Source organism: Bombus impatiens, unplaced genomic scaffold (genome assembly GCF_000188095.3).
Source record: "Bombus impatiens unplaced genomic scaffold, BIMP_2.2 scf_0501, whole genome shotgun sequence".
NCBI lineage: Eukaryota > Metazoa > Arthropoda > Insecta > Hymenoptera > Apidae > Bombus > Bombus impatiens.
In genome coordinates this window covers 104,530-125,534 of record NT_176920.1, presented here as the reverse complement: position 1 = coordinate 125,534, position 21,005 = coordinate 104,530, and the positions used below count along the sequence as shown (strand labels likewise).

Genomic DNA, 21,005 nt, shown 5'->3' with positions numbered 1-21,005 from the left:
GCGCAACATTATTGATAAACACGGTCGCTTTTATAATCACAATGTTGAAATACAATGATAAGCAACAAAAATTGCAAATGAAATGAGTTAATGCAACGTTAATCTTTAAAGAATTAAAGACTTGTTGAAGCTTTACAACTAAAGACATTAATTAATAAGCTTAATTATTGAATTATATTATATGGATGGTGGTACTGTAATTATAACCATTCTTTATTTGTGTACTAGGATATTAATTATTGAATATGAATGCATTAATCCCTTATTTATGTTTTTTGGTAGCCACTTAAATGAGCATCAGCTGTTACAACTTGTATTTGTGATTTGTGATTAAACCAGTAGAATTTAAAACAAGGAAACTTAGATTTATGCCAAATCGATTGATTTTATTCCAATGTTTAACATACGATCAGAGATTACGTATTCTTTTGAGGAAAATACATATGATAGGATCAATATTACGCCTCGAGGTACCAACGATACTAGTCAAGATTGTAGGTAGTAGTGGCTAGAAACATTTTTCGGGAAACTATGATATCATCAGAGATGGTAAAGCCATCTCTACGTATAAATCTCACGTACCAAACTCGACAAGAAGTCTCAGATTTCATGAGGAAGAAACGAGAACTTAAAACGTGCATTTACTATGTTGGATTTATGAGGACTGTGATGCTCGAACGGAATACAAAACATTCAAGAGCACAAAGTAGGATCATTCCTAGTTTTATAATACAATGGAATTATCCGAGGAATCTCGCATCTCCATTAAATTTCCACGAAGCCAACGATGTATCAAGGTAACGTTAACATAAGTATATAATGAGTTGCAGACGCGCAGCGATTTACGTCTGTTTCACATAATTCAAGGAAAGATTGCGACGAATCTACTTGAATACGACATGAGGTCTCGCAAATTGGTTAAATTCCGTTCACATACACGAAGAGGCAAGATGCTGTATGTTGTTATAAAGAGAATTTAACGATGATTACTATAATTGTTAGTATTGTACAAAAAACAAGGTACATAATACGTATACTGTTCTTATTAGTTAAAATGTTGTATCCGTGATTTCGTAATTGAAGAAAACTCGAGTTCTACTCATCTTCTTTGCAGCATTTTAACTTATGCAAGAAGGATAATTTTATTATTCCATCGTTTTACTGTTTTACTGCTTTATCAGTTTGTTATTTCGTTACTCTGCCATTTTATTACTTTATCATTTGAAGAGCGCTCGAGGGAAACGCGACAAACTAGGGTTAAAGTTCCTGGAAAAGGAATAGCTTGTTAGATTCGGAAATATAAGTTTCCTGAGTGCAGGTGACACAATTTTTTAATGTTCAATAGGGTGTAAAAATACGTATTTAATTTTGCAAGCAAATAAGAGGGCAATTTTAATAACATGGAATTGATTATGGAATTTTACAATTTTCCTATTTTACTATTTTCTCATCTTATAACTCTACTGTTTTATAATTTTATTCTTTCTCTATGTTACCACTCTATGATTCTACTATTCTGCCATTTCTTCGTTTTACTATACTATTTTCAAAATTTGTAGGGAACTCTGGTATTTCAACATTTTCATATGGACACCGTACAAGAGGAACGATAGAGGTACCGGTCACCTGTTGCAAGCTAAAATCGAATTTCATCCACGTTAATAAGAATTGCTCGGTTCGTCGAACATCGCGGCGCGCAAGAAAATGATCCTTCCGTGCGCATTTTTCCTAAGGAATTACGCGGTAGGTACAATTTCCTTTAGGTATGATAAGTAATTGGCCGCGATTTCGTGCTACTAACGAGCCATGCACGAGACATATAAGATCTCCACGCTAACGAGCTGGACGTTCAGTAATCGAAAAAGCCAGCAACGGTGAATCTCCGCTCAACGAAGATGAAGACTGTCCTGATTGCTGTCGTGGCTGCTATCTGCTTCCTGCTCGGTGAAGTACATTCCGAAGACAAATATACGACGAAGTACGACGACGTCGACATCAACCTCGTACTGAACAACGAGAGACTTCTGAAAGGATACGTGAACTGTTTACTCGATCGTGGTACTTGCACCCCGGACGCGGCTGAACTTAAAAGTGAGATTTTTCCTATGTAAAAATTTCTGTTTTATATATATATCGAGAATGATTGTTGTTTTGCGTGATAAGTCGATTGTAGTTTGTTGTTCTATTTAGATAATTTATTATTTATGTATGTATAGGGGTGGTTCGTATTTATTTAAACAATGAAATACATTTTATTGTATTATTTTTATTTCATGTTCTACTACATTTTGTTTGTGGCATTTCGATGCTATAAAACTGCTAAATAGTGAAGAATTATAAATAAAATGTGTAGTGAGCGTAAAAACTATGGAGTAGAAACAGGCAATGACTAATCTTCTTTGTGGAATAAGACAAGAAATGTCTCCATTCTTTCTATTTTCACCGCTTGTAAACATTATTATAATAATGTAAGAATACTTTATTTAGTCAGACTGTACGTCTATCACAAGGAGGTTCTTTGGCTTAGCGTAGTGATTTACTTGTTACATGTACAAGCATCCTAATCCTAGGAATAGTTGTTCTATCTTTACAGCCTATTATTATTAGATGTACATGTAGTTTAATCCCTCTATCTTAGTTTTAATATAATTTATATGTGCATGATTTAACTATGGTACCAATATGCTACAGTACAATGTATTTTCCTACTTACTATTTAATTACATCTGTGTTATTGCTCAGTGATTCTTCCTGAACTAACTTCGCTATTATGAAGTTTTTAGAATTTAACTTATCTTCCTTTTCATAGCTTTCTGGTTGCACTATGTCAATTTTCAACTTTTTCATTCAACTTTCCAAATCATCAAATTTTCATTTAACTTTTTTCCTTGTTGTGTCTGTCTGTGCTGATTACGCTTAGCTTCATGGCTACTTGAACGTTTTTCTAGATACTGATAAGATATTATTTATTTAGATAACAATACAAACAGACATTATGTATTTCGTTCCAGTGTTAATATTCAGTCTGGAGGAAGAAATTAGGAAAATATAAAACAATCACATCTTTCTCTAATAATCTTCTCTCTCATCCCAATTAGAGTTTCAGTGCCATAGAATATGCCATTAATTCACCATTACTTTAAATTACAAAAGGACACTTATAAGAAAAAATACACATCAAATGAAAGCAATAATCTTTGTTAATTCAGTAATGAATCAAAATGATCTGACTGGCCTTCCCATGCAATGTTAGAGTCCATGCTATGAACAATACAGTTAAACTCAATGGACCTTGGTCCCTCGGTAGTGCACTAACATATTAAAACGCGATTATCTAAATATAATAAAGTCGTTACTTAGTGGCATTCCATGTTTCTTCCCCTTACCCTCCACATGTTTAACACAATCATCCAATGACTCCAATTAAAGACTACTTATCATGTGTCATAGCCTGGCGTAACCACCGAACATCCAACGAGTGAAAACAAAGAAACACAAACAACGCGTACAAGAGGTTACGGCTGAGCGCCAGGAGGAAGAAGAAAAACTATGGCGGTGTCGTTTAGAGCATCATCGCAAAGGTCGTTACAAGGCACCTTCGCTCAGAGAAATGTCGGACGAGTCAATTACGATATGTCCGTGCGCTCGTATGCATATTCCAGTGATGTTCAGAACGTTGTCGTTTCACGGTCGACCGCAATTTTATGAGCGTCGTTACTATTCCTGAGGTACAAGGCCGCGCATTAAATCGGTTACGCGTCCTTTGCCATCTAAGAAAAAGGACCCATGCGTGTTACAATTACTCGTGTATAGAATTTATTTCTGCTCGCATCATTGCAGCTGAAATTCTTGATTGTAAGGAAGTTTGTTATCTCTACTTTTTGTCTTCTTTCTAGGAAGCTGTGTGTTAGCCTTTTGTGCCAGGAACACATTTACGACAAGATCCGATCTCGTTAGAGTGAATTTTCTTGAAATCAGGATTTTCGTTTGGAAGAGAAAGGAATTGCAAGTATTTCTAAACTCAAAACTCATTTTGTCTTTTGTCATCTTTCTATTGGCAAGAACAATACGACAGGAATGATCTTCATATTACTATGAAATTTTGTCGTCGTAACAGAAATACGTTCAAGGTACACCATGTCTAACCCATTAGAAGATAATCTTAGTGATGTAACGAATAACTAGAGAGCAATTGATTGATTATATAAGCATCGTCCAATCAAGTATGCGTTAGTTATATAATATTAACGATGAAGTCCATAATGAAACTACATCAAATAATTTGGGATTTGAACATTCAATCGCACTATCGCTCTAATTTGTATTATATTATGTACTTATATTGTATACTGTAATATTGTATACATACTCATCAGACACAGAGTATGTGTGGCTGTTATAATGTAGAATTAAGCTATGACTGTTTCATCTCGTTTTACGCATGACGAGTATACTGCTGATAACAAAAAATATTGCCATTTTCATATCTTCATGGCGAGTATACTTGTGAAAACAGCTAACTGGTTAAACACCTATACTCGTCTCGATGCAGTGTAAGAAGTACAACTTTCTTTTTGTTGTAACGTTCGAACCTCTTTCAAGGTCTTCTCTTTTAAAAACACGCCCAAAAAGATCAGCTGGATCGCTGTATTAAAGCTCCTTTTCTATGGTCTTTACCGAAATCGCTAATGAAATATCACGTTAACGCAAAACTTTGGCCCCTAAATTGGCGTTGAGTTGAATTAGCGTGTAAAAATAAATTCAATGATTTATAATTGAAATTGCAGAAAACTTGCCCGACGCATTGGCCCACGGATGCTCAGCATGCAGCGAGAAGCAGAAAGAAATAGCGGACAAGCTTTCTCAATATCTGATCGACAATAGAGAGGAAGAATGGAGTCTTCTGGAAGCTAAGTACGACTCGTCAGGAGCTTACAGACAACGTTACCTTCAGAACCAATTCAGAGAAAAAGCTGTGGACTAAATTAGCCTCGTAATTCAATGGCATCGATTATCTTCGCTTCATTTTTGTTCATGTTAAATCTACTTGGTATACACGTAATGATGCACTGCAATGATTTGCTAGAAATGCTTACAGAACATCCACTGATCGGTATGGATTATATGATAAGAACATCTTAAAACAATGAATTAAGTATTTTACAAATCTGCACATTCCTTCGAAGAGAAATCATCAAGGGCCTTTCTATAATTGTAATTACAATCAATTAAAGTTATCTGAAAAATGCATCAAAGTGTTGATTTTCTAGTCTAATAGAAAGACGTATACGAAACTTGAAAATTGTTTCCTTTCGATTTTCTTGTTTGAAAAATATTTTAGCCTTTAAATTATTTGTTACAGGCTCCGTTTAAAACTTGAAAATATTTCCAATCTTTCAATGGAAACATACCTTCGCCTAGATTTACTACAGAGAACTACATATTTAAAGTTTGAAAATTATTCATCTGAGTGTGAAAAATACTTTTTAAAGTATAAGTTTAATACTTGAAAATTGTCCACCTTAAATGCTTCAAGTGAGAAGATAGTTTCAGAATCTGTAAAAAAATCTGCTTCAGACCTTGAAACATATTCGACTGAAATTTGTTGATTATAAGAAAATTAAGATACCTGACGTCCTAAATGTTTAATTTCCAGAACAGAAGATTGTTCGACTGAAATTCCTTCAATATCAAAAGAAATTAAATTCGTGTCTAATTCTCTGTCACAAAAACTGTATTACAAATAATTTCAACCACAGAATTACCGAAAAACTATTTGTGCACGAGTCAACATTTAGGATTCATCTAATCTGCATGCTATTAGCGAAAATGATCTGTTGCGTCTCGCTCGAACACAATAATTAATTCGAGACTAATTAAACGGTGATTAATGAGCCTGCGACTAATCTATCAACTTCGAATAGAGACAGGCCTGAACTCGCTTTCAGCTAAAAGTGGAATCAGATTTAATAACTGGAGCGCCAAGGAAGAATCCTCGATTATCCTTCGAAGTCGATTACTCATCGTGATCCTTGACACGGAACGTCTTTTTGCATGAAACAATCGACCATTAAGAGTCAGTCGCGACCTATGGCGTTAAACGTCATGCAAGAAATTGCAGTTGCGTTACATCGTTCGACGAATTATTTGCTGTGATATAGACGTTGGTTGGTTTGGACATTTAAGCCGTCGATTATAATCAGATAGAAACGACGTGACCGAACTACAATTTGCGACCAATTGCACGCCTGTCGTGATAACAAAAACAGTTAATTGAATTGCATCTCTTGTATCTCTTGTATCATGGCTTTATCAGCCATTGCAACACGAATGCAAGAAAATTATTTTCTTGGTGATGGTATCGCTTTAGGAATCGTGCAGTTTCTTTGGGAAAATTTATTTCTTAGTCTTTAAAAGCTTAATTGTTATACAAAGATTTTTATTTGAAGAAAAATTGTGAAAAATGTGTTACGAATTACAAATTTTTCCAGCTTGCTTTCGTCCTTCATCCTCGAGTTCTGTTCGATTTCTGTGCAACAGGAAAATGTTAACACGTTCGGGTAAAACGAGATCAATACGAGAATAAAAAATAAAAGGAATATTAAAAGTAAGCATATTTTATATCGAAGAAATTCCTTTGCTGTGTAATTTTGCACACTTCTAATTTTGTATACTTCTCTGTATTTCACATAATCCAAAATAATATTCACAAGTTATGGGGAAAATAATGATCTCCTCCCCTCGTTAAGTATTTACGTATTTGTATATTCTACATAGGCCAACACAATATTCACAAATTATTAGAAGAACGATGTCTACATTCTCCATTACACTCTCCATTACAACACTCATATATTATACAAAAAAGTCTCTATTTTCCCCATTACACATTTACATACTTCTATAATTCAAATAAGGATATAAGAAAAGAGATTATTTTTATTTTCCCCACTGCGTATTTGCATATTTCTATATTTCGTACAATCCAAAGCACATGCCAAATTACAAATAAAATTATCTTATCGTAAACGTTCTTTCCTCCGTAGACCTCCAATATCAAGACACGTAAGTCGAAGCAACTTCCTTGCGCTACTGTTTACCCTGTGTCTCCCTCTCTCTCTCTTTCTCTCTCTCTCTCTCTCTCTCTATTTCTCTGTCCCGCAAGTGAGAGAAAAGGAAAAATGAGAACGCTGCATAATCTTGTGCTACATTTTGTGGTTTAAAGTTACCAAAAATATCCCGTATCCGGACACTCCAGCAGGCTGTAAAGTGTAAGACCCCATCTCCACGTGGGTGGTCGGATCTCCCTAGGACTCACAATCCTTTGCTGCTTTCCTAGAAATTCGAGATTTCCAAAGGGAGCAAAGAAAAAAGAAAAAGTTGGGAAGCTGAAGGGAAGAGAAAAAAAAATTAGTGGAGCGGGGCGGGGGAAGGAGGGCTCTCTCTCTCTCTCTCTCTCTCTCTCTCTCTCTCCTTCTCTCTCTCTCTCTCTCTCTCTATTTCTCTGTCCCGCAAGTGAGAGAAAAGGAAAAATGAGAACGCTGCATAATCTTGTGCTACATTTTGTGGTTTAAAGTTACCAAAAATATCCCGTATCCGGACACTCCAGCAGGCTGTAAAGTGTAAGACCCCATCTCCACGTGGGTGGTCGGATCTCCCTAGGACTCACAATCCTTTGCTGCTTTCCTAGAAATTCGAGATTTCCAAAGGGAGCAAAGAAAAAAGAAAAAGTTGGGAAGCTGAAGGGAAGAGAAAAAAAAATTAGTGGAGCGGGGCGGGGGAAGGAGGGGGGGAAGACAAAAAGGAACGAGTGTATAACAGGCGCGTGACTAGAAACAAAGAACTTAAAGAGAAAAAGGAAAGAAGAAGAAGAAGTAGAAGAGAAGAAGAAGAAGAAAAAGGGTGTCGTGTACACACTGGAAATTGCGTTCACGATACAGTCAATGGTGGATCGCGTGTAGGTTAAAGTTAATGGCCCCGCGGTGGCTGTCCAATGGACAGGAGAACGCGTTTTCAGTGAAAGCGCCGACTTTTATGAACTCTTCGGGACACTTTATTGCCGGCTTTGGCTTTTTTAGATGCACGATACCTGAATTCCACATAGATAGACCCGTCACCGTGAAACGTCTTTGAGGTAATAAAAAGGATTATGGGCTGGCCGAATGCCGGGAACCGCCGTGAAACTATTAAGCCGGCATAAATCATGTTTCGTGAACGCGTCTAATCCATAAGCCTAAAAAGATAAAGTCTCGTCGAGCAACTGCCCCGAAGAAGAAACGTCGATTCCGTTAGCGATCGAACCCGATGATGAATCAAACGTTTCGCTCGTAGCTTTTTAAAGGATGAGAGTGGCGTTGTGTGGGATAAAGATCGACAGGTTAGGATACAACAACTAACCTTAAAAGACGCGGTAAAATGTGCACGTAAAAATATACATTCGTCGTTATTTCTTTCGGTCATCTAACTTTATGTAGACTCTCGCATTAACAGAAATTGAGAAATTGATTGATCAGATTAATTTTCATGAAGTTAGATGAACGAAAGAAATAACGATGAACGTGGAATTTTTCATTAAATTTTCAAACGAAAAATATTTTTGGCCTGTAAGATACGACAATAGCGGACGACTTGACTTGCGTAATTTCACCTATTCGAATTAAGCATTCCTTCTAGTAAAATAATCATGGAATTGGTATTAAAATTTCGTTGTCGTATAACGAATATTAATAGGATGAAATTTAATTTTCGTAACGAGGAGAGTCGAAAAACAAGTCGTACGAGAAGACCGCGTTGGTCATTAATAGAACCTAGCTGGTTGAAAAGAGGAGTCTGAAAAAGGACAAGCAGTTTCGGTCTGAAAGGTCGCAAAAAAATTGTTCGTACTAGAATTCCAAGAAAACGGTCATATATCAAAGGTGGAACTGAAACAATAATTACGTTGCTGCTGTAATATTTTAACAAAAATTTGAAACACAGTAGAATCTAGGCGAACGTTTCATCGATACGTTTCGTGGAAATAATAATTCTCAATGATGGAAGAGTACATCTTTGATCTTTTATTACCTGACCATTTCTTACATTCTTTATTATTACGAGAAAGATATTTCATATTGCGGAATATCGAATTGAAGTTAGTATTACAGCGGAAAACAGCACAGCTATATGCACTTAGTGACAAAAGTTAGGGAGCATAATGAATGGAAAATTACTGTATGTTTTTCATCTTCCAAGATACATTAGCTGGTATATTGTATTAAAAATACAATAAAGACATAACAGTCCATATATGGACGTACAATAAGTTCCAACGTTAAATATTTAAAACGAATACGAAATTGTGAAATTTGGCGATCCTGGTCCTCTAACTAATAATGGAAACTATAGACAGATTCGTGTATGATAAATATAAACATACAATCTATTTTTTGAATTTTAGTAATTTTAGTAATTAATTTATTCATGCCGTGAGGTGAAATAGGTTAAGGGTCACTGCTGTTCTTTTTTTTATTATTTAATTTGTACTTTACATTCGGATTTGTACATATGGACATTCGGTAAATTTTTCTAGCTTCACCGCTATGTTACCAACTTATTGCTTATCTCGTTTTGCGTCGGCATGTTCCATATTTCCAATTCCATTTTACGATATTAAAGAGCACCGAACGGCGGCCATGCGTTCCGATGTAAATCGTACTCGACGCTGTCACCGCATTCGATAGGTAGACGGCCGACGAACAAGCATCGTTACTCCGTTAAAGTAGCTTCTGGCTATCATTATCTCTTCTCGAGAGTCAATCTGACGCAGCAATATAGGAAGCTGGCCTTTGAGAAAGCGCACACGTGTTGGGTTGAAGACAGGTAGCCAACTTCGAATGTTCCCACACGTGGTTTTAGTCACGTCCATAATTAATGCGTGACACGGTACAACTGAATACACAAAATCGTTCGTTTTATCTGAAGAACCGAGGAATCGTAAAGTACGTTTCTTCGACAGCCATTTATGTCGCCTTGTGTCTGTGTAGTCTGTGTAGCTGTGTCGCGCAACAGCTCCACTCTGTTAATTTAACCGTGGAGCGATATGGATTTTCTAACGTTTCCATCGAACAGATACGAGTTTATTCGACGTTGCTTATCAGATAAGATAGAAGAGTGGAATTTTCAAACGGCACGCTTATCCCAATTTATCAGCGAGGTAATCGTTCATTGATTTAATTCGTAGTAGCATTCGGCGGTTGTATCGAGAAGCTGATTTCCTCGAATAGGTTAGGATATCTAGGATATCTAAATAGAATATCTAAATTTTGTAAATATATTTTACAAGTATAGGACAATTGAATCTACTGCAATTGATTACTTCTGGCAAAAAAAAAAGAAAAAAGATGAAAATATGACTTATCATATCATTACAGACACCAATAGATTTCGCATAAAAGTTAACTCTACTTGTAAACAATTCGAAAAAGAGGTTGGCTATTGTGGACCAACGATCAACAAAAATCTTTCTTCCCTACTGTCTACGAAGACATTTGGCATATTATTTTTCTGGGGATTTGTGAATAATCATCTCCATTCAGATGCCATTGCGGACTGCTAATGCGCGTATATATATTCGTACACATGCGTAGTGACAATCAAGTTTTTTTATGCCACACTGCTGGAATTTTACCGAATGTCCAGCTGGACAAATTGTAAAGTACAAATTAAATAATAAAAAAAAACTACTGGAACTTTAGTGTCGAATTTTCATTTAATTTCGAATTTCTTCGTTCCTAATACACCATGAAGCGTTCTAAGCTTGCAGTTATTCCATCTTCCTTATATAGCTTTCTACTGCTGTTTTATATCTACTGCTTTTATATATTTTTAATTTATTGTCCGTACAAGAGGAAGGTTAAATGTTTTTTTTTATTTTAATTTCTGCTTTACAGTTTGTCCAGCAGGACATTTGGTAAATTTATCTAACTAGGTTAAATGTGTGGCTGATTAGCCAGTACATTTTAATGTCTAGATGCTCCACCAGAGTAAGAACAAAATGTAACTTTTATATTTCCCTCCTGCGATCTCTTTGTATCTTCAAATTTATAAGAAGAATATAATTATTGTAACAGCATCTTAAATCTTATCGGTGATTTTCCAGTCTAACTGGCAACAACTTGTTTAAACGTTTCAGCATATTTAACGAGAGTTGTTTATTATTGAAACGAAGGTACTCGCGATTATGCGAATTCAAAGGTATCGAATAAACCTCGCCACGGGTCGTTCGTATATTATGCATTATGTACGTATCCCAACAACGATCAGCAACGTGACAAACGTCGTGAAAGCAGGCGAAGCGAGGAAATCCGACGAGGACCGGTGGAATTCAACAAAACGGGTCGGTAACACGCGAACCCCATAAAGCAGTATGAGGCATGACTTTACGACCCTTGCAATCTCACTTTCTTTCCCTGTTTCGCGCGTGAACATGGGCAACAAGCGACACCGCGATCGACATTATTAGGTTAGAAACTAAGTGGTGCCAACCCAATAAGAAAATCGAGCTCGATGCGACACCGGTGCAATTCGTCAGCTTTGTACGAAGTGTTATAGGGAATTAATGTTATAGTTTTTGCCAACTTCAGTAATTTTCAGCAATAAAACTACACGCAGAGATACGCTTTCAAAGAAGCAAACTGCTCGCCACACAAAACTTCGTCCATTGAATCGTCCCAAAAAAAGAAAAGAAAAGACAGTGCTACAAAGTGGAATTTTGTAGATAAGATTTCAGTCTTCTCTCGATCGGCTCTCCGCTCGGAAAAAAAACTGACTCGAGATCATTAGACTGCACAATGTACGCTACACGAAGGCTTAATTTACGCGTTCTCGTTCACCAAACGATCCCTTCTCCCGGTAATTGTTATCGTTGTTCCATTAAATTACGATAATTGGCGTAGATACGGTGATCCTGGCGAGGGTTCGCGCGCGTTACGCGTTCACTTTCGCGGACTGTCACGTGGCTAAGCTATATACGCGTTTCTCGCGCTGCAACCGGCCGGCTATCGTGGTTATTAAGGAAACAGACGAAGGAACGAAACGAAGGAAGAGGCGCGTTGGGTGGTCCCGCCCCGCTGTTTATGGGGCACTGCATCTGCTGGCCCCGTATAACCCTCTACCGTCGACCTGTGTGGTCCCACCTTACGTCCGACTTTACATTCGATTCACTACTTGCTAATGGTAGTTGCATTAGCATTAGGTGACCGGCTGCGTCTTGGTATTATAACCGGCACCGCGTTCACCGGCCTCGGTTCTTGCGTGATTTTTCAACCGCGATATTGGCCCTCGTTCCTTTTCGCTATGAATCTGTTCGTTAACCAGTAGGCTGCTTTTTCGACGAGTATACTCGTCACGAAAAAACGCCAGTACTTACCAACTCGTCATGTTACAGTTTGCTATTTAAACAACAATTTAAGTGAAAAGTAAAATACATTCGTAAGCTTTAAGACGTCAGGAATATTTGAAGGCCAAGACGAAATGAAAGGGACAAATAAGAAAAATTGTATGTAACGTGAACAGTGCGATACATTTTAGATACACGATTTTCAAACAGGTTTTTTTATTTTTTATTTGTATTTTACAGTTTGCCCAGCTGAACATTTGGTACATTTTTCTTAATTGATAAATAACATGTGGATGACTACTCCCAGCAAGATACCATCTTCGAGTTTTATTTCTTTAGTGAGGTTAGTTTTTTTTTTTGATTTAGTTTACATTCATAATTTGTCCGATTTGGAGGTTAGTGGAGTGTTTTTTCAAACAGGTCGCAACAGGTGGTTAACTCTTCGATTCTTGCAGATTCCACGATTTTCCACTCGTTCTACGGGCTGCTCACAGGATACAGGAAAATGTTTGGAAGAAAAGTGAAATGGTTTGGAATATGCAAATGTATGTTGCTTTCATCAAAAAGGGAAAAGTTTAAGAAAGCTTGTTCAATGATGTTTCTACTTTCACATTTAACGACGTTAAATGATAAATCCATTCAACAACGATCAGGTAAAAATTAAATGATAATTTAATTACAGTGTATCATATAGACAACGCTGTAAGTATCACCAAAAACGTCAGTTTTCTGATAGATTTTCGAAATGTTATTTGTTGATGCGTCAGAAAATTTTCTACTTTTTGCATTGATATATTGCAATTATGAACAAACAAAAAGTTGAAAATACAGAAAATCGAATGTGCCATCGGTTCAAATTTGCAGACACTGCAAGCAACAATCCTGTTTGTCCCCACGCGACATGTACAAAAACAAAAGATACACTTTTTCCCATATGTTCTTTTTATCTTTATTACAAAAATATAGTTTATAATGTGGCGAGTAAGAATTGTTATAAAATTGGTGATATTCAGCGTGCGTGTGTTGCAACATGTGTATCGCATATGGCACTTGCATTCTCTTACATTTACCAAATGTCCAGCTGGACAAATTGTAAAGTATAAATTAAATAATAATAATAAAAAAACATTCTGTTATACAGTAAAATTAGTAATTATTTGCAAATGCAAAATTTCTCTTAAATTCTGTACCACGGTGTGTCCCTATAAAAAAAAATAAGATTTTTCAATTTTTCCATTTACAGTGTCGTTTACAAGGAATCTTCAGTTTACAAACTACGTATTGGCTTGGCAACTAAGTGATTGCGGATTTTGTCATTGGATGGTATTGACATGCTTCTTTGCAAATAACACGACGGCACATAATTTCCAACGGTACCGAGAAACTTGGTCGTGCAGCAACGACCTTAGTTTCACTTTTACCGCACCATTGCCTCTCTCACTCTCGTAGCTTAAACGATGTGCAGCCTACACGGTGCACAGTCATCCGAAATTCTCGCGGACAAAAACCCGAATGAAGAAAAAGTGAGAGAAAAAAGGCATTTTTCCAGCAGACCAATTCCAATATCGCGTACGATATGGTTTGTCGAGACTGAACGATGCACGTGGTCGTTCGTGGTCGTCGCCGCCTGCAGGGTGAAAAATACTTGTGCGGCCGAGCGTGCCACGTAAGTAAGTACTCGATCGGTCTGGCCCGAGAAGGCATCGATCTCGCCATTGATCGATCGATCCGGAGGTCTCGGATAAGATGCTGTCGTCGTCCTGGTCTCGACCTGCTCGTCGTCCAACACAGGGTGGACCACACGCGTTGTGTCGCCTCTCTGACCTTCTCTCCGTCTCTCCTTCGCTGCCTCTGCTCTTGGCTCGCTCCGTTCTCTTCTTTCTCTCCTTTCTCTAGCTCTCCTTTCTCTAGCTCCCCTCTGATTCACCGCTCCACTCTCACTTCGATTCTCCTCTCTCCTATCGTTGCTCTCTTTTCTGCCTTTCGCACGCTACCATCATCCATCGTGAGTCCTTTTTCTTCTGGTTCAACGGTCGTGCACGCGCGCGTCTTGCTCGAAAGGTGGAAGGTGAAAAAAGCGCAGGCTGAAATAGAGGAAGGACGAATAAAACGCTGCATATTACGTGCAAGCGACCTGAATTTACAAAATCTTTTTTTCTTTGCAGTTTCGTTCGAGGCTCGGGAAGAGGAGTTGCGAGGTGCGGCCTCTGTTACTTTATTCGCACTCCGATTGCGATTTTTCCCGAATTTCGTTTACACGTCGTCTGGTGAAGTAGACGTTGGAAGTTGTAAGAGGAATCGAGTCGTTTGGTCGAATTTTCGAGCGGTTATTCTATTTTAAAGGGCGCTGGAACACTTTGGTGAGTCGCTGTAGGGTAACCTAACCTAACATGGAACAGCTGATCTGAGAAACATCGTAAATAGAGCAACATGCTTTCCTTGCGGCGAGAATAACGCGACGTTAACACGCGACAAAATTAATAGACGCTCGTACGTTGATTGTTCACTATGGAAAAGTTGAAGGGTCCTAGAGTAACAGAAAATGTGAAATGCTGCGAGTTTAAGAAACGCTACACTTAGGTTATTTAACACCTGCTATGCAACACCTAGGAAATTTGTAAAGAAATTTCAGGAAACTTTGCTTCTTCTATGAAAAATGGATATTTATATAAATAAAGAAGGAACAGATATGTTGCAATTTTTAGCTTGTATTATATCACATTCATTTTCTTTGTTTCCTACAGGTTTCCTACACCACGAACCTGCAGCACATTCTTCATGATCCCAACGAAAACAGCGAATACATCTCACCTATTCTTCACTATTATTCCGTCTATTGTAATCCTCGCTATGGAATGAATATAATCCTCTACCATCATCATCAGTGGCAGCATCATTGACATGTTGCATGTTGCGTACACTCAACGTGCTCCTCCATATTCGGCACGTAGGTATTTTGACAGAAAAATAATAATAATATTAGAAAAAAAAAATAAACTGAAATAAAAATATAATAAATTTCCCTTGGACGCTGGGAAGAAACAAATGTGTTTAATGACAAGTTGTACAAAAGTGGTATTTTTTAAAGTTTCTTCGCTGAGAAGTCGCCATTCAACTCACCTCTCAAAAACTTGTATTCAAACTCGGTCATCAACTGCATCCGACAGATCTCCAAATAAAATTCAAACGTGGATATTTTTTAACTGGAAGAAATAAAATTGTTGAGTAAACACGATGAAACTCTGTTTTCTCGAAAACGAAGCCTCAAATGGAAAAATATCTTCGCAGCCGATCTCACAATGTATCAAATCGCCAACTATCCAAATTTATAGCAATCAAATTTCCAAGCTCGGTTTTCTCAACAACGAAGTCTCAAACGTAAAAAACATATTCTACATTTCACACATATCTTTTCACGTAGATCCTAGCGCTCCTCGATTGTGCTACCCGTTCTGGGACACCCTGTATATATATGTACAGTATAACATATAACAAATGATACTGAAATTAAAGAGAAAAGAGAGGGAAAAGTCTACGCAACCGAAAACTTTTGCATGCCACTGTATACGCGTTTCGACTTAGCTCGCCTACTCTTCCGTTTTGTTTCGCTTTCTTTTCTTTTCCTTTGCGTCTTGGCAGAACCGCGCGTAAAAACGCCCTCGCTCGCGTCGTTCTTGCGCGCGCCGGACGTTATTTATACTGTACGATTGGCCAACTTTTTCTGCCTGTTCTTTCCGTCTGTCTTCTTCTCCGCCGGAATTCTCATTCTTAGCTGTGCAACGTTACGCCGCGAGTTGCACACGTTCGACATTCCTCCGCGTGCCGCTCGCCGAGGGTGCTAATTGATTACGCAAGCCATTCGCTCGAGAAGTTGGAGACCCTTTGGCTCCGGATCGTAGCGCACGTTCGATAAAATAGATAAATAAGTGTTATTTTCGAGGTACGTGGGGAATTTCGTTTTAAGAATCCCCTAGGGAACGCGTAGTTCAAATCAAACGACGACGAGTATATACGTCGGAGGGAGGGCAGGCTCTCCTGTTATGAATTTTACGAAGAAGATTAAACAAAACGAGGAAGAATTATATTTCTGTTAGATAAAAAATTAACAATTAGTCGGTGGAGAAGTATTGTTAAGTATTGAGAAGTATTCTTAGCAAGTTTCAAAATTCAATTTCAAATTGTGCATTCGTCGTTGTTTCTTTTGCTCATCTGACTTTAGGTAAATTGTTATATTAACAATTAACAAGACAGTGTAAGAGTTTACGGAAAGTTAGATGAACGTGGAATTTTAAATTAAATTTCGAAACCCGTCTATTGACCGAGTCTGCTGAGGTTAGTGTTTCAGCAGATCTTTTAGGGTCATCTTTTTTTGAAAGGAAGGAGGTTGTTTCTTAGAACGACAAGTGATACTTGTGAAAAAATTGTACTTATTAAGAAACTAGAGTCGATTACAACTTTATTAGCACCCAGTTATTTCCTATTAGAAATGAATTACACTTCCATGATAATTCAATTAATAGGAAAGTCTATGTTCTAAAGCCTGGATTATCCTCAAGCTAATAAACGAGCGTAAATTCTACGATACGATATGGCAAGTAAGTTGCCTCTACAGTGATTGTTGTTACTTGTTCGAACAACGATCTTACTATCTCATTTAATTCGTTAATCTCATAATTATTAATCATTTATTGTTTCCATATAATTACACGCAGGACCATCGACGAGCCATCAAGAAATTATTCCGGAGAACGCAACAATTAACGTTAATCACCGCTTAAATGGGTAAAAAGAAGGGCACAATGGCAATGGACAATTAGCCTGTGCGTCTCGCTCCTGGCGTATGATCACCGTGCAAACGCTAAGAGCAGCTCTCGCCACTCCTCATTCGCCGGGTTCTAATCGACCTTAATTTCCCCGTGAAACACTAAATCTACCCTCAAACGGGTTGCCTGGCTAGCCTCAATAAAGCAAGAAGGGAAACGGCTTCGAACACCGATCATTACCGTCTCAGTTCAGCTTGCACCGATCTCGGCTCACCATGGGCTCGCCTTCGGATTCCGCATACTATTTATTACAGCGTAACAATATCTTTCATTACCTTTACCTATAATAACACCTATTCATCTTTGAGAGCCGCTCTCCTTTCCCTGGAACCGTTTCTTTCCAGAGGAATCCTCGTCGCGATCCTCCAATATCACGCATACATAGAGAAATGGTAGGCAGAGTGAAGGAGAAGAGGAAGAGAAAGAGGAGGAGAAGGAAGAAGAAGATGACGACGAAGGAAGAGAAGATAGAGGAGGAAGAGGAGGAGGAGGAGGAGGAGGACAGGAGACAACAACGGTTGCTCCTGGACGGAGGACGAAGGAGGGCAAAAGCAGCCACGCCACGGAGGATGAGGATTCCCCTCGGCCAGCGAGCAGCGAGAGAAAGAGAGAGGGCCACCCACGTCGAGGGCGCAAAGGCGATATTTAGCGGAAGGCAAATCTCTCTGGGGCCACCCACGTCGGCTCCTTGGTTCGTCGTCGGGGCTACCTTATTTCAGGGTGCAACCAAGACGGCTGTGTTGCCTCTCTGTGCTACGGTGCGTGAGCCACTAGCACGGTAGACGCGATACTCCAGGGACGACCGATCCAGTCACAGTGCCCTGATTCCTTTCGATGTTATCCCGAATGACAGCCACGAAATTTGTCGGGTATCGTTGGACAAGATAGTAGACCTGAAAAACAGGATCTTTGCTTGGCCGAGCGATGCGTTTGGAAGATACAGGTTTCTACGTACACTATCGTGCGTTCGTGTTTGCACGTTTCCGAATTGTATGAAATTGTTGCAAGTATGTAAAATGTATTGGGTCGTCCGAAAAGTTTCTTTTTTTATATAAGCAAATAATAGACGCATGACATTTTTGTTTTGTATTATTCTATTGAATCACGTATGGTACATTTTCTTCTATTAACATTTGACAGATTAGCTTTCGTAAAGATGCGTTGTTGTAGAAGACATGTTTGTAAAAAGAAGACACTTTTTGGACAAGCTAATGCTTCGAATAAAACTCTTGAACTTAAACGCGATGCCCATTTCGCTGTGATTTCCAGAGGAACAATGTCAGTTACGACACACTGCGAAGAATTGGCGGCTGCGCTTACGCAGCATTTTGTACACCTATATATATGTTGTATATACCAGTGTATATATACAGTAGGCTAGAAGTTTTGAGAGCAACAAGTGTGTACAGTAATTTGCTCGGCCATGTTCAAACGCGTCAGTGTTGTACAGGATGAGGATAAAGGTACATCACGTTGTGCTAGTCATCGTATGTGTACATATTTTTTCATTTGCACTAACAGACTTTATTTACGCGATTTGCATTGGCGTAAAACGAATCCAGTATACAACGTTAGTTAACAAGTGTAACTGAGCAACAGAGTGTACAGTGCACAATCCACCGATTTACTTGCCAACGCATAGTCCAAACCGCTGTACCTAGAAACGTGAAATTTGAACATTTGTATAGATGTTTTATGACGTAGGCGTGGGGTAACATAACATTTTTGCAAATACGAACCCTATGAAGGATAAAAAAGGGGCGACATTTTTTTTTTAAAGGACAATCATATCTCTCGAGTTGCCGGGATTAGTCACGTGAAATTCGACACGCGAAGTACTCATTGAAGATAAACAAACACGCGTTCGAGCATTTTTGGACATTCGATTCCTAACGAGTGTTCCAACAGAGGGTAAAACAGAAATTCTAGTATCATGTAACTAGTACGTTACAGTATATGGCAGATAGTTGGAATAAATAAACAAGCGATGATTGAAGGTTAATGGAAATTGTTTCTACAGATATCTAAGTTAAATGAATTTGAGTTAAGTCTGTTCGATGTTGTTAACGTCAGCTATTCATCACAGATGATTATTACTCGTTTCAGTTTTGATTTAACAGAAAATTTGATCCCATCTATGGCATGACACCCAACAGATCTGACAAAGGACATAACCTAACAAACAAACACTCACCTCACTAAAGAAATAAAACAATCAAATTCGAAGATGGTATCTCACTGGGGATAACGATCCACGTGTTACTTACCAATTAAGTTAGAACAATTTACCAAATGTCCAGCTGGACAAATCGTAAAGTATAAATTAAATAATAAAAAAAAAGTCTATGGCAAGATGTAAACATAGAGAAACATTCTTCTATCGTAGTGTTGAAAATGTATTAAAAATATCAGTGTTTCGTTTGGATTGCACGAGTATCGAAGTGCTTGTGCAGAGTAGTGGACATAAATCTTCACTCACGCAATTAGTACGACGCTTGTTTGGCAATTAGTACGACAACGTGAATATGAACGAGGTATATACAGAATTGTACGGGGAGAAAGATAAATCAACAGATAGTGTGGAAATATCATGTGCAGATATCAATGAAGTTTCATGGTTCCTTTGTTTCGAGTGCAGCAATTGTGACAGCATCAACACAGTAGGGCTTTTGTTATTTAAGCCAAACGTATTGGCGATTTTATCGTCGTAAGGGCAGTCGCGACAATATAAACTCTGATTATACACTTGCGCATTGAAATTTTAATGCACGAGTTGCCAGTACGTTATATGTAATTTGATAATAAGGCGATTAGCAGAAAATTGCAGTGCGGCTGGTTGAAAATGACCTGTTTATAAGAGCATTTTTATGGCCACCGTGTACAGTAGATTCCGCATAATAATTTGCAAATTACTCGTAATGCGACATACGATGACATAAGAAACGATAATACCGTTAGTTACTAAATAAACTATCAACATTTCACGCCCCATTCCAGAGATAACAATCATTGACGATCACGTTGACTACCGATGAATTAAATTTCCTCCTTTAAATTTTCCTCGTATGCATTCGTTCTTCGACGTTCGCGAAATTATGCTGTTAGGAAAATTAGATTCGCGTAGACTAATCGTTTCAATTCTTATTTCAGTATAAAGAATTGGACACGTTTCTTTAATAACTTCGTAGTAACTATTGGCAACTAAGTGATTGCGGATGTTATCAATAACACCTAATGACAAAATCCGCAATCACTTAGTTGCCAACCCGATAGACTGGTATGCAAATTTATACAAACTCATATTTTCATGAACGTGATTTTAAGGAAATGGAATGTAAGTACATCATTCGTACACTTATCGTTAGTAAATATCGTAATTTATTATTTTGATTTTACTCGAAAGCACGTGCAACGTGTTTTCTAAACTTTCGGAACGTCGATCCTGAATTTCAATATTTTAATCGTTGTATATAAAATACAAGAATACAAAATAATATTAAACGTCGTGAAATTAAGTAACTCGGTTTAAATTGAGTGTCGATAATCTGTGAATAAATGAACGATTGTCTATGTTGTATATATATGTTCTATATCAACGTAGTGAAACAACTCACACGTTGCTGTTTCTATTGTTATTGCTGTTGTCCATTAGCAGTTGCAGGTGCATCGTTGTACTTGCAAAAATAATTCTCATATCAACATAATGAAACAATTCACACGTTGGTGTTTCTATTGTTATTGCTGTTGTCCATTAGCAGTTGCAGGTGCATCGTTGTACTTGCAAAAATAATTCTCATATCAACATA

At 37.9% G+C, this 21,005-nt stretch overlaps 1 protein-coding gene and 2 long non-coding RNA genes across 5 annotated transcripts in view; 1 reads left to right on the top strand and 2 right to left on the bottom strand.

Moving 5' to 3' along the window:
* The first annotated feature begins 26 nt into the window (after nucleotides 1-26).
* Nucleotides 27-5,247, top strand: LOC100745987 (ejaculatory bulb-specific protein 3-like). 3 transcript variants are annotated; one of them, XM_003491058.4, is made up of 5 exons: nucleotides 27-797; nucleotides 868-997; nucleotides 1,560-1,743; nucleotides 1,854-2,091; nucleotides 4,788-5,247. In XM_003491058.4, the coding sequence occupies exons 4-5, from the start codon at nucleotides 1,896-1,898 to the stop codon at nucleotides 4,982-4,984; spliced, it is 393 nt and encodes a 130-aa protein (XP_003491106.1). In that variant the 5' UTR covers nucleotides 27-797; nucleotides 868-997; nucleotides 1,560-1,743; nucleotides 1,854-1,895; the 3' UTR covers nucleotides 4,985-5,247. The 3 variants fall into 3 exon arrangements, with proteins under 3 accessions (XP_003491106.1, XP_012243387.1, XP_024224747.1); XM_012387964.3 differs by lacking the exon at nucleotides 868-997; XM_024368979.2 differs by having other exon boundaries at nucleotides 27-1,020.
* Nucleotides 2,766-3,683, bottom strand: LOC105681010. The gene is made up of 2 exons (XR_001102408.3): nucleotides 3,387-3,683; nucleotides 2,766-3,311 (listed from the first exon to the last, which is right to left on the bottom strand). It is a non-coding gene; the product is annotated as an uncharacterized LOC105681010 (long non-coding RNA).
* A 9,817-nt stretch (nucleotides 5,248-15,064) lies between the features above and the next one.
* The window catches only part of LOC117151880, a 13,369-nt gene continuing 7,428 nt past the window's right edge, over nucleotides 15,065-21,005 (bottom strand). The window contains exon 2 of the long non-coding RNA XR_004462035.1: nucleotides 15,065-18,092. This is a non-coding gene — a long non-coding RNA (uncharacterized LOC117151880). The remainder of the gene's footprint in view (nucleotides 18,093-21,005) is intronic.